The sequence below is a fragment of the Ciconia boyciana genome, chromosome 7, assembly GCF_034638445.1.
Source record: "Ciconia boyciana chromosome 7, ASM3463844v1, whole genome shotgun sequence".
In the NCBI taxonomy this organism is placed as follows: Eukaryota; Metazoa; Chordata; class Aves; order Ciconiiformes; family Ciconiidae; genus Ciconia; species Ciconia boyciana.
Genome location: NC_132940.1, coordinates 66,953,343 through 66,967,638, shown reverse-complemented (window position 1 = coordinate 66,967,638; position 14,296 = coordinate 66,953,343). Strand labels below are relative to the sequence as shown.

At 42.9% G+C, this 14,296-nt stretch overlaps 1 protein-coding gene across 1 annotated transcript; it reads left to right on the top strand.

Annotated features, from left to right (window-relative positions):
* The first annotated feature begins 26 nt into the window (after nucleotides 1–26).
* Nucleotides 27–4,932, top strand: RAP2B (RAP2B, member of RAS oncogene family). Its single transcript, XM_072866786.1, has one exon. The coding sequence runs from the start codon at nucleotides 263–265 to the stop codon at nucleotides 812–814; it is 552 nt and encodes a 183-aa protein (XP_072722887.1). The 5' UTR covers nucleotides 27–262; the 3' UTR covers nucleotides 815–4,932.
* The last annotated feature ends 9,364 nt before the right edge of the window (nucleotides 4,933–14,296 follow it).

The following is a 14,296-nucleotide window of genomic DNA, read 5'->3' as shown; positions in this document are numbered from 1 at the left end:
CCGCGCAGGAGCCGGCGCCCGCCCCCGCCCCGGGGCTGGCCCGGCGCGGCTCCGCGAGGCGTGGCCGCCCCTTCCCCGCCCCGGCGGGCCCCGCGCGGCGCCAGTGAGCGCCCGGCGGGGCGTGCGCGCCCCTCCTTCCCTCCTTCCCCCCTTCCCCTCTTCCCTCCTTCCCTCCTTCACCTCCCTCTCTCCGCCCGCCGCGAGGGCGGGAGGGAAGCGGCAGCCCCGAGCGGGAGGTGAGGGAGGCGGCGCGCCGGGAGCCATGCGGGAGTACAAGGTGGTGGTGCTGGGCTCGGGCGGCGTGGGCAAGTCCGCCCTCACCGTCCAGTTCGTGACGGGCTCCTTCATCGAGAAGTATGACCCCACCATCGAGGACTTCTACCGCAAGGAGATCGAGGTGGACTCCTCGCCGTCGGTGCTGGAGATCCTGGACACGGCGGGCACCGAGCAGTTCGCCTCCATGCGGGACCTCTACATCAAGAACGGGCAGGGCTTCATCCTGGTCTACAGCCTGGTGAACCAGCAGAGCTTCCAGGACATCAAGCCCATGCGGGACCAGATCATCCGGGTGAAGAGGTACGAGAGGGTGCCCATGATCCTGGTGGGCAACAAGGTGGACCTGGAGGGCGAGCGGGAGGTCTCCTTCGGGGAGGGCAAAGCCCTGGCCGAGGAGTGGAGCTGCCCCTTCATGGAGACCTCGGCCAAAAACAAAGCCTCGGTGGACGAGCTCTTCGCGGAGATCGTCAGGCAGATGAACTACGCCTCGCAGCCCAACGGGGACGAGCAGTGCTGCTCCTCCTGCGCCATCCTCTGAGGGCGGCGGCGGGCCGGGGCTGTCTGCGGGGACACGGCGGTGGCGGCCGGCGGGAGCGGCGGGAGAGGAGGCGGGAGCGGCTCCGCGCCCCGGCCGGCGCAAGCCGCGGGGCGGGCGTGCTGTCCTCGGCAGCCGCCAAAAACAAACACACAAAAAAAAAAAAAATCGGGGAAAAAAAAAAATCGTGTTGGAAATGTGGCTTTTTTCGGCATGTACGTTTCGTCCAGTCTTGGTCGTTGCATATTTCCTGTCAGTGTCTGCCGCGGGCTGCTGCCCTGCGCTGGCAGCGGGCACGGGGGAGGAAAGCTTCGGCGAGGAGCGGTCCCTGCCTGCCTGGAAGAGCGAAGCACACGCGGGGAGCCCTCCCCGGGACAGGAGGAGAGGCCGCGGCAGCCGTGAGGAGCCTCCCCCGCGGCCACGCGTGGAGCCCCGCCGCCGGTCCCGAGGATCTCTATGCAAAGTTGGGTGGTGGTGCCGGGGCGTCCAGCCTGGAGAATTGCACATCTGAACTGGGACTTTAACTTAAACACTGATGCCAATACAGTGTGGGGTGCCAGAAAGTGTCTGCTGATGATTCGTGAAATAATTTTCTATTTTGTTTACCTGCTGTATGGGATGGGAGTTTGCAGGAGAGTGGTAGCGTGTTGGTTTTTCCTGGTTTGTTTTGTTTTGTTTTTTTTAAATCAGCTGTGAAAACGTTACAAATCTGCACAATTTTTTAGGTGTGCGTGTGTGTGTGATTTCGTTGTTATTTTAGTTTTTCTTTGGTGGGCGGGAGCGGCGGTGTTTTTGTTCCGAGGGTTTTTCTTTTTAGGTTGGCAATAACTGATTTTGATGACTAGCTCTCTAAAGTGCAAAGACTTCCTACATGTGATGCAGGGCCAACAGCAACCCTGTGTCTATAGAGTGCCTTCAAAACTCAGCTGTTCCAGCCGGTGCCAACCTGTGAAAGCTCCACAGAATCCCATTATCTACTACTCCAAAAACTACTTAACAGTTTCCTTGCAGTAATCATACCGAACAAGCCAGGACAAAAGGGCCTATTGTTAGTGGAATTTATTTCTTATTTCCATCTGAGCCTTTTAACTGTAATTTCCATGTCTTGCAAGTTCAGGCTTCATTTACTTCAAATTTACAAGAATTTAGCCTTTTGGGATTTTGGGGGGGTGGGCTTTTTTTTTTTTGCCTTTTTTTTTTCCTTTGGTTTTGTTGTGGGATGTACCTCCAGCCAGCAAAGAAGGAAATCTTATCGTTGTGATGTACCAAGAAAAGTCTAACAACTGTCATTTTAATTCCAGACATGCATTTAAGAGATGTCTATCCATTTTGAGAATTTTAATACAAATGCTGTTTTTTAGAAAACAACTTTGTGCGCTTTTATGTGTTACATGAAACACTAACTTTCACACAGGCTGTTAATCCTGATTTATATCTTAATAGAAGTGAAAGATGGGGGGGGCCTTGATTTAGCTAAGGAGAGTGTTTAAAAAAAAAAAAGACAGACAAACCACAAGATTGGTATTTTAGCTAATATTTAGTAATTTTTAATACAGTTTTTCATTTGTGTTTAGGTCCTGACCCTATGTGATGCCAGCATGTGAGCAGAACGCTATGTTCAGTAGGCAGCTTTAGGAAGGTAGCGTGGCTTTAATGCTAAAGGACTTGTAAGATTAGGCCCTTATTCCTTACTGGGAACAGCATGGTTTATTGGGGTAAAATTCTAAAGGTCGATTATTTATAAAATTTAAGCTTTTAATCTCATTGCATTATAACTCTTTAAAATTATGCATCAGACCATTATTTCTTTCCTGGTTTGCAGAGGGGTTGGAGTGGGAGGAGACCTGTTCCTTCTGTCATTTGGAAGATCTAGGGAGTTTGTTTACCTCCATCATCTTCCTCTCTTAGCCCCTTCTTTAAAGATTAGCAATCAAAACCTGCCACTCTTTTTTTTCTCTCCCCCCCCCCCATCCCAAGAAGACTTGAAATTATTTTACCACATGAAAGCAAAAGTTGAGCAATGATGTGTAAAGGGGTTTTTAATCAGGCCAGCTGAAAACTAACTGCCATGATTCCTACTGTGAATCTGATAATTTCTTCTGTTTTGAGTAGGAAAGCTTTCTGCTTGAGCACTGGAAGAACAGTTTTTAGTATTAGTTTAATTCTGTGTATTGAAATCCCAGTGATTGAAATTAAAATTATAATCTTGTGTTTTGGTTTAAAATTGGATACCTATTTTAGCAACATCCAGTATCTACTGAAACTTTGGAAAAGATTATATAGTTAAGTATTGAATGTATCTCTTCTCCTGAGCTCACATGTATCCTTCAAAACAGCAAGGACCTGTTCTGATACAATCCTTTGGGTTGTATGGGTCAGACTGATACAGTCACAGTTAAAGAGGGTTGGAGAAGGCAACCCTAGTGTGGTCCCTCAGCTTGTGCTTGGGGCCTTCATATAACAGACAAATTGATCCAGCCCCCAGTTTTTAAGTGAAAACTGAAAACCTCTTTGCAGCTTATCTTTCAGAAATTTCCAAAAATGAATTAGAAGCCAGCTCCTCAAGGCCTTCCATGTTAGAGGGGCAGGGGAATAATGCTTAGTAATAGTAGGGACTTCTTTTAACAAAAATACTGCACTGAAAACTAAGGAAGCTTGACTACAGCCATGCCTCACACTGAAGTTTAAAAAAAATGCCATAAATTTACATCTCAGCTGTTGCTATGGTTCAATTTTGCCTTAAAATCAATGGGATTATACAGTTTTTAGCACCCAACAGGCCTTGCTCCAGATCAGTGTATTGAAAGCAACTTGTTCCGCTTAAGAAAAGCAGATACTTATTCTGTTCTCCCCAACAGACAGCAGATTCTTCATGTTTTCTAGTGCCTCCTGTTTCCCTACTGCCTGTGTGGTGATTGAGGAATGATGCAAATGGGTGTTTGTAGCACACAGCAGCACATGGAGTCCAGTTTTTCTCAGCCTAGAAGAGCAACTGAAGGCAGCCTAGTAAGTTCTGGACCATGCTGGGCTTTTTTGTAGATACACTCTATTTCTTGCCAAAAAGGTGTGTTTGTTAAATAGTGAAGGATTTAAGAAACCATGGCATGGGTCTAATCAGAGTTTTGAATGTATTTAGGTGTTTGATGTTCTCTATGACTTGGTGAGGACAGTACAAAGAGTAGAGCTCAGTAGTCAGATCTTCCAAATAACTCTGAAGTGTTGTGGTGCTTGTTAAACATAGGCCTTGTCTATAAAGTAGAAAAAAGTCATACTGCTTTAACTTGACTGAATAATGAAAGCTATATTAGCTTCTACACTTGAGGAAAATGTTGTATCAATATAAAGGTACTCTTTTATTCCTTTTCCCTGTGGGAATATGTTATACCCATGTCAATACAAAGGTGGTATATAGCTCTTTTCACAGTAAGAATTGCAAATATTGAATTGATTCGGAAGAAAAATGACATTCCCGGCCAAAATGCTTCCCGACAGTGCAGAAATTGTATAAACAAGGCCTTAGTTTAAGGCTGGTCTTATGGCCACATATTTTGCTGTACATAATGATTATATTTTTAAAAATCCAAGCTTGTTCTATTGCAAGAAAGCGTGTCTTTGAAATCCTCGTCTCTGTGATTGTAACCGTGCAGTATTCTCAACCTCATTTTCAATACAAGTGTGGTTCTTCTCAACACGATGCTCAGGCTGTATTGATACTTATGGTTCTGGAGATGATGTTGGATTCTGTGGCTGTGGGATTCCTGACAGTTCTGCTTCTCTCAAAAGAATGTACGGCAAGTTTTTTGCAAAGGGCATTTTAAATAAAGGGCAGCTGGCTCTTTATGACTTCTTCATTTGGATACTCATTGTGTGCAGGTGTTGTTAAGTATCAGATTTCCTCGAGGAGTGACAAAATGCAGAAACCTCCATTTTCTTTAAGAATTTTGTATGAAAAGGAGTGGCATGTGTGTTCTCTTGAGTCTTCTCCCATTCAAATTAATGGACAACCCCCATGACTAAATGGAAAATGGTTGGAGCTCTACTGCTATCAGAAGCTCTCTTACTCTCCAGGTTTGTATAGCAGGCAACCCAGACACTCTTCTTGACAGACCTTCGCTGTATCTTTGCAACCTATTATTTGGAGTGCCCATTCATGTTCTGGTGAGATTTGAGACTTGCTGTAGAAGCAAGTATGTGTATGAGCTCTGTTCAAATGTGAAATAGTTTTAAAAATTGATCTTCATAGCTTATAGCCTGCTCCAGCAGTGTTTATAGCCTCATGCAAAATGTGTATGTTAAAAAGATTCTCCTTCCTTCACACTGTTATAGCATGGTGCTCTAGAATGTCATTTTTGTAGGACTCCAACATCTGCCCAAGTTCTAAAACTTTTTATTTGGGGCTGACAACCTTTGGTAAACGTGTGCATCGGAGATGAGAGTGATTCAATAGCAGATTTCTAGTTCAAACAGCTAAAGATATTCCCGTAAGTTATAGTGATGAGAAATGAAGTGGAAGTGCGTTGTTGGGAGTGGGTGCATTGGGCTTGGGGGTTTTTTGTTGTTTTTGTTTTTTAATTTGAGAAGACTAAGGGCTTGTTAGCCTGTAATCGAGAATCTCACTGTATTTCCCAAGTAAGAGTCATGGAGTGCATGTATGTGTGTCTTCTGACTTCATTGGGGTTGGAATTGAAATTCTTGCCCTTACCACAGATGATCTCAACCTCTGGGATCTCAGTTCTGCGTGTAGTCAGTATGACGCTGAAGAAAACGCCCAAAGAAACCTGAACTGGTTGACCGATAATAGGCTAGAGCAGAGAGATTTACATGCAGAAAGTTTCAGAACAGCCATTAAAATTTCCCTATAGCTATCTTAAATTTTTTGAGGGGTATGACTGCTCTAATACGCATCAGGTGCTGCTCTGATACTGTTGATGCTAGAGCATAGTGATTCAGTAGATGACATATTGTGCATAAAACAAATACTATACATAAACACTTAGTCTGCAATATCTAACAAGGTCTTACATCCAATATAAAGCACTGTAAAATTAAAAGTTAATCAGAATGGTAAGTTGTTCAAATAAGTCTCAAATATTGGAAGCAGCTGTTCCGTAATGACTTTATTTTATTTTGACAGTCTCTGGGTCTTTTGGAGGTTTGGGCAAAGAAGACACTAAGTGATCAAGAATCCATAGCTTTGCTTTGGTAACCCTTGACAGAGAGATATTTTTAGGAAAATGGTGTCTGACGTAGCTTCAGCCTTAATGATTTAAAACCCATTTATTTCTCCAAAGTTCTTTACAGGAACATTATAAAAAGTGCATGGTTAATAGATCTGATGTCCAGGTAACAGGCGGATGCCAGATGTTTCTCCTCTGCTTGATTGTGATTGTGCAAGAAATGCTGCAGCAGCTAGGCTGATCAGAATGACATTGCTAAATTTTTTGCCTTTTGATACAGCCCTGTTATCCTGCTGTATTATGATGCTAGGATGAAATGGGATGTTGGTGGTTGTTTTTGAGGATGGTTGTAAATGGACTTCTGGGTGAAAAACTAATCTGAAATGGAAGTTGTTTTTTTGTTTTTTTGTTTTTTCCTTTGAATTTGGTATTGGAAAAGGTACAGGTCAGCATTTGTATCAGTATTCCCTTACCAGTTTCTGATTTATGGGTATATTCGTCTAATGCTTTGATTCTGCAGTGTTACTACTGTTATCCATTTAAACAATTAGGATGAATACTTACAAATTCAAGTTATTTTGTTAGCGAGAGAGTTGCAGGTAAGGCAGTAAGCACTGAGCTACAGTTGAATGTTTGCATTTGCTCTGTTGTTAGTAGGCAAGATATTCAGGTGTGGAGCCTGATGTGGGTATCCGAAAGAAGTCTTGTTTTAGCTGTTAGAAGCGATAAACCTAAAAGCGTTCCTGGGAAACATGACTGTTAATACCCTTGTGATAGCATTTGTTCTGAGGGTTGAGAACAGATACAAGAGTAAGATGCATTTACTGTTGAATTAACTTAAGCTGTATCATTTCCCTGTCTTGCCAAGAGATGACGAAACTGGTAGTGTTCCTTCCAGCCATGGTGTCGGCAGTCCTGAGGTGGGGAAGCATTGCGCTTTCCTGATGTGAGAGGTCATTTCAGTTCCTTACCATCTTGCTGCCTCTATAAATAGTTTACTGCATCTGTGACAGAGTTAGAAATTAAAAGGAGAGAGCAAGACATTTCTGACTTACAGAGCTTAACAGGGGTGTCTAGCTTAGCCCTCTATCAAAGCCATGCCCTGCTTCTGGTTTCCAGCCTCAGCACCGATTTGATGCATGTTTCCAGCAAACTTATAAAGCTTCCTACACCTCAGTTTCTCCAACTCTGTATTTTGTTGAAATGTTGATTTCAGTGCAGATGAACTGATGTTGTCTGAGTGTTTGGCTCTGGAATTGCAGCACCAAATGAAGTAAGGGAAGAAGATTGAGAGAGGGGGATTGAGGACGCAAGAAAGTATGCAGAAAGGATGCTGTCACTTAAAAGAGTACGTGACTTCTTTTCCTCTAAGACAGACCTAAATATTGGAAGTAAGTTTTTGAATGGTAAGTGTCTAGCAGAAATCTTGGTTTAACCAAGCCTTATGCTTAAATTGGAAAAGATACTTGAAAGCCCTTTGAGTTGGAGGTATGGTACTTGAACGATTTCAGAGAATTATCTTTGTAATTTTTCACTGACCTTGGTATAAATATTCTAAGATTTTTTTATTATTGTGATAGTTATCACTAGATAGAGGATGTGTTTAAAAATGATTTAATATTTATATTAACTTAGTACTATAAATGTCTCCATGTTGTAGCGATTGATAGACATGGTAGGCATGAAGTGAAGGCCTTACGGGAGGTAAAGAATCAAAAGATCCAGGCTTCTGTTTTCAAAAATGATGATGATGCAAATAAGAACGCTTAATGTAACTTTTTGAATCTACAGATGACTTCTTGTTGCTTGGAATAATAGACAGTCTTTTAGACAGGAGATGACTACCCCTTCTCTTCACTGCTGTGTGACTAGCTGTGCCATTGCATTTTGTTTGCCTATAGTGAGAAAAACTATGTGATCCTTCTGCTGCCATGGATGTTTGTCAGACACGGGCTGACTTCATGACTTCGTTGCTTACTTGGAGCTCTGGCATTCTTCCTCTTGTAGGCTGTGTGGGGGAGGAGGGAGCCCAGATGACGCAGTGATAACAAAGTGATTGCTTATCAAAACCCTGGGATGGAAAGCTGGCTGACATCTAAACGTTTGAGAGGGTGTATCCATTGTTGGAGTTACACTTGAAACCAAGCGTATGTACAACATATGAACTCCTCGCTCTTCAGTGTTATGTGTTTGTTGCAGGTTTTTTCTAGGAAAGCAGAAATCCTGCAAGGTGAACGGAGACCTTATGTCATACTCCTATGGCTAATGTACAGCAGTGGTGTACAGCAACCTTATGTCATACTCCTACGGCTAATGTATAGCAGTGGTGTACAGCACGCTCAGAGGAAAGTAGTTGGGCATTTTGAGGAAGAAGTATGCACGTGGGTTGTATCCGCTCTTGCTCGTCCAGAAAGGTAGTTTGAAAGATAAGTCTTCTGCAGATACCCTGAAAATACTTTCTGGAGATGCATAAAATAGCTAAATTTTAGAGGTCAAAACAGTGAATCTTTTTGCGTTTCTTAAGAAGTGCATAATGTGACTTCTGTTTAAGTTCCTCTTCTGGATCATAGTTTCTTCCCCTTGTGCATCACCACTAAAACAGCGCAAGAGTCTGCTTCTTCAGACTCTCGTGAGGGATCAGAAATTGAATGCATGTTCAGTATTTTCCAGATCTCTAACAAAAGTAAGTTTGGGGTGTTATTGTACATACATGTCCATGACATTCGGTGTATTAAACAATGCACCTCCCATGCATTTTTATGAGAAAGATATAAGTGATCAAGAAATAGGAGCATAGGGCTAGTAAAATACTGGCTACATAGGACAGGAATCTGCGATGGAGGATTGTGTTTTGGGTTTGTGGTGTGAGACTGGAAGCAAGACACACTTTGCCAGGTTTGCTAAACACCAGACCTGATTTGTGTGGAAGGGTAGGAAGCAGGATGTCTTCCTGGGGGCAGGGGGGGTCGAGAGAAGATTGGTTGAATTGTTGCATTTCAAGCAAAAAGAAACATCATTCTGTGCGTATATGTTGTGGATTTTATTTTTTTTTCCCCTCTATGGTGCTAAGCAGATTTGGAAGTGCAAAGAAAGTTTGCGCAATGAATGTGTTATCCACCAAGGATGATTTTATGTTCTAAGTTTAAACTGAGTTTCATAGCTTCCCTACACCACTAATCACCAAAATCTCTTTTAAACTGTGTGGGACTTTGTAATAGTGATGGTTACAATGTGACTCAAGGTGGTTGGGAGCCATATGTACTTAAGGATGAGATTAGTGATAATTTTATTCCTTGAATGAACTACAGTAATATTACGTACCTCAATTTAGTACTGGGAGTTTGCTGCCAAGTTTACTTGATGATTATCAAAGTTAAGATGAAAGCATGCTAATGAAGTACTTGAGTAATTAAGTTTCTGATGTTTGAGATCTTGATTTCCCTCCTTTTTGGAATACTCTGCTGCACTCCAGATTGGCTGTCTATTTTCTGCTGGGTTTCTCGTTTCATATATTATGTTTGCTTTAGTGTGGGTTTTGCTTTCTCTTTGGTTGTTGGATCTTTTGGTTTTTCCTTTAATTAAAGGAAAAAGTAGAGAGGAGATTAACGTTTGCATTGCCGTATAGCACAAGCTGCCTAGATTCTAGAAATATGTGCCATGCACTCCACGTATTTTTGCAATAAAAACAAGTTTCAGGAGAACACTGTATGTTTAAGGTATTTCCAAGGCCTGGACTCTCAGCAGAGAAACAGCTTGAAAAAGCTTATTTACCAAAGAACTAGGTCAGCCTGGGAGTGAATTAGAGTGTTCACAGATCCTTAGATATTTATTCACTTACAGTATTACTCTACTCCAACCTCTGTAGTGAGAGTGAAAGTTACAGATTTCTGAGCATAAATATTTATGCATACATACAAAGTTGTATCTGGTATCCACAGTTTGGAAAACATCCACATTTTTCTACTCTGAGCACAGAAAATCAGGAATTAGGTGCCTGCAGTCACTGAGTATCAGACCAGCGGCATAGAAACTTAGGTACATATTTATTTAGCCAATTATAAGCGCCTAAAAAGAGTTTTCTTCATTCTTTTTGGGCATTTTTGACCTGGCACAAATTAATTTTCAGCATTGCTAAACCAGAAAATCACTGTGGTTATTAAACGCGTGCAATGTGCAGCCTTTTACCAGATGTTGGGATAGCAACCTGTCGAACTCGTCTGAATTGTTTGTGGTCAGTGCTCTCTGTGAATAAAACTTCTAGGTTGTGTTTTACCTCTGTATTTCTTGTGATAAGGACATGGAAACCAAACCTGTCTAGACTGAAACACTGAGAGTTCAAGGATAGATATTCTTGGATTCTTTACAGACTTCATGATAGATTGGAATTGCTCAATGTGCATCTGGTCGCAGCTTGTTCCAGGTGTGCATAAGACACTGGCTTCCTTCATCATCGCTCAGGGTTTTTCAGCACTTAGAGTAGTTAACAGAAATTAATTGATGGGTAACTGGAGTTCATTTGGCAAGCGTGTTTGTGCATACTAATATGAAGACATAAACAGTATTATTCCAGGATATAAACAAACTCTAAACAAATGTGTTAGGTATCCTAATTGCCTACAATAGAATTTTTAATAGAACTTAATGACTGAAGTTGTATTTGTGTACTGACTTACACTGTTATGAATCTGAACTTATTCTCTGATTCTGTAAATAAATGTAGGCTGAGTTCCCTGTTCTTTTGTAACCCTATTGAAATCAGAGCCTTATTTAAGCAAAGGAGAACAGAATTTAACCCCAGTCTGCAGTTTAAATATTTCACATGTACCTAGCAGTGTGATCGTTGTCCTTTTTAAAAGTTGTAATTTCATTTTAAAAAAAAAAAAAAAGCCTTCCCCTCTGCCTTTAGTTGGATTTTCACATGTCTAAAATCTAAACTTTTTTTTTTTTCCCCTTCCATGGGTGTTTCTTATCTTGAAGTGATACTGGGTTTATGTAAATTGTGAATGCCATCTTGAAATGGCAATAGGTCTACATAACTTTTTTTTTATTTTATACAGTTGTTTCTTCCCATTCTGTCAGGAGTTTATAATATGTTGTATTTTAGTATCAGTAAGGTTTGTTCATACTCATAATTCACAGCCATTTGACAACCTTTTATCCTTGTAGCGTTATCTAATCGATCTGATGTGCAGGAGAGCGCAGATACTGCACGCTGGCTGACGGGGAGGCTGGGACGCTTATGGTGTAAGACCTCTCCTGGATTTAGTTTGCATTTAACAGCACTTTTCTTGTGAAAATGACAGAAGAACACTTTTTCCTGTGCTGCCCAAAGGATGTTGAGACAGGCTTGCAGGCACAGTGGGTTATTTGCTTGGCTGATGGCATATGTCAGCTGTAACAGTAAAAGTTCCTTTTGGTGACAATTTGAAGAAGAAGAGAAAAGGAAAAAAAGCAAGGGGGAGGAAAAAAAGCAGAGATAAGGTGGAAAATTTGTGCTAGTGGCCAGCCAGGAAGAGAAGCACCTTGGGTTCTTTTCAGGTAAAGGTCCTGCTCTGGGTGTGCTCTCCAGTGCAAAACGCAGTCCCCTGCAACACTGTTCCCATATGGCTGGATGGTTTTCCAGGACCTGCTCAGACTCTGCAGGTTGCTCCTGTTTCTGATGCTCCCAGTGCTGGTCAGAGCACGCCTTGGTCAGGTGCTGGCTGGGCGTTGAGCTTTGTGCACGCCTGTTATTTGGCGTTGTGTGTTGGCTGTGTAAATGATACTATCTGCTGGGTAATTACTCTGTCCTAATTCACCAGGCACCTGAGAGCAGGGACGTCTTGCCTGAGCCTTTCAAAGCTGTGTGCCCTGAACTGGTTGCACTGCAACGCCTCATGGTGTCCCGGTGGGATGAGCAGCGTCGCAGCTGGAGCAGTCCTGGTGAACGTCCATGATGTCTCAGAGCAAGTACCGAGGTTATGTCCTAAGCACTCATAGAGCAACTGCTCTATGCTGTATCAAAAGAGCATAACTTACATGAAGCCGTCACTTTTTTTTTTTTTTTAATTTTAAGGCTGATGCCAGGAGCTACATAAGCCCCTGAACTATGTTAGAGCTGGAGGGAGAACAAAGGTGCCCTGAGCTTGCCTTTCGCTCCAGCCTTTCTGCCCTGTCTGCATTGAGAAACAGATGAACTTTGTGAGCCTTGGAGTCTGTGGGTCACTGCGGGGGCGTATGGTCCACATATATGAAAACATATATATTCTAAAATTTAAAAAAAAAATGCAGTTCTGTACTTCAGGAAGCAAGACTTTGGGTTGCTTTGGCTAAGTACTACACTGTACTGTAGAAACTTTGAAAAGAGAAGTATTAGTTCCTTTGCGTGGCCCCACCCTCCACTCTGAAGAAAAATGGAAATATTTCTCTCTCAGATCCAAAGGTTAGATGTAAAACATGATTTGAGTAGACTCGAAATTGAATCAATTTGAAACTGTTACAATTTTTATTCACTTGAAACTGGGTCAATTTCAAATCAATCTCTTTGAAAGATTAAACGCACTTACTTCAAAAAGGGCTTTTGTGATGATCCATCACAGCGCTTGTAAAATTAACAAAGGGTTGATCCAGTAGAGTGGTGAAAAAGGGAATATTTCACTCCTGCATTATGGCGTTGTAAGAGGTAACAGGGTGCATACTCAGTGGTGGCTCCAGCTTTCTTTCAAGGGTAGGTATTATTTTTAAGTCTAGTAATTATCCTTATGGAAAAAGAAAATATTTTTTCAAAACCCTCAGGAAAGGTTCAATCTGAAAAATAGTGATTGCAGGACTCAGGGAGGATTATGATAATTTATTTTAATTACCAATGCAAAACAGGTTCTATATCTCTGTGCTTCACCATCTTGTAGAAAATCTAACATTCAAAATGTAGCATAATCAGATTTTGATTTATGCAAGCTCTCTCTGGCAGACAGGATGCAGTCTCTTGTTTTGCTGCCCGTAAGCTGCAATGATTGTTAGGAAGTTTATGTTTCTCCGATGATGGGTTTCTAGCAAGGCGAGGCTGAAGAACACCCTGACTGATGGGACGGTGCTCCTGCCTGATGAGCAGAGCGCTTCATTTCGGTAGTGCTGAGCCACAGCTCACAGAGGTACCCCGTCTGCATCTGCGCAGCGTCCTTGGAGCAGGGCGTGCAGCCAGCTCCCTGCGCCAGGTGGCTGTGCCCCAGGCTGCTGGTTTGGGTGAGGGCTGGGATGCTTCAGCCACAGAGTTGCGTGGGTTTAGCCCTCCCCAGTTTATCGTGCGTCACACTAGAAATCTTTGGGAAAATGCACTGCTTCTTCAGAGCCCCAGATCTTAAGCGATGGACCTTGTTTACCTTCAACTATCAGGCTAATTACCTTCCTTCTTAAGGTCGTTGTTGAAGGATTGAGCGGCAACAGCTGGAGGTGGGGTAGGGGAAGACCAACCAAGTTAGTGGAAAGATCCTGTGTCCAGCTGTGAACCTACTTCCTTCCTACTTTACCTAATCCAGAGGAAGGTTAAAAGTGACTTGATTACCTGGGAACCTTATATATCTGCTTGCGGAAAACAGCGTTACAGAGGTGTATGGCCCTTCAGCCTTGCGGAAAGAGTGACAGATGCAGCTGGACGCAGAAGCTGCAAAGGGAGGATGGAAGTCATCTGCTGCCTTTTTTTCCTTCGTATAAAGTGGTGCAGATAGTTAAACATTTAAACAATCTCCATGTCTGGAGGGAGGAATCTCCATTACTTGCAGTCTTTAAATTAAAGCAGGATGCCTTTCTAGAAGATGAATTGGAGCTCAAACTGCAGGGCTTGTGTGGCCACGTTACTTTGGGTGATGGAGCCTCACCCTGTTTGCAGCACCAGCAGCCCACCTCTCGGTATTAGTGGGGTCTCGCTAGAGAAGCTGTGCTTGTTTGTCTTTTCCCCTTGGTAGATGAGTGTGCCTGTTCCCTTCACAGCTGTAGAAGAAAAATGTTTGAAGATCTCAGCACCCTTCACTGTTCTCGGCTTCCTCACCTCTTCCCTTTTACACACACACACTTCTGCTTCCTCCCATTCTACCCCAACAGAAAAAAAAAGTGGTTAAACTCATTTTGGGGGGTGCTAAGAAGGAAGCACATGTTATCGTGTCTGAATTTGGAGCGGGTGAGTGCTGTGTTCAGCTGCAGCCATGCTCAGTTCCCCCACTGCATGCCCCACGACGATGGGTGGCTGCAGAAGTGATTATTCTGCATTGCCCGACACCTCCAGCACCTGAGGGCAGAGCGTCATCTTCTTCCTTGGCATAATGGAAAATGCAGT

Bases quoted from the DNA above. Each gene is read 5' to 3' on its own strand.
- RAP2B (XM_072866786.1), top strand. From the start codon at position 263: ATGCGGGAGTACAAGGTGGTGGTGCTGGGCTCGGGCGGCGTGGGCAAG.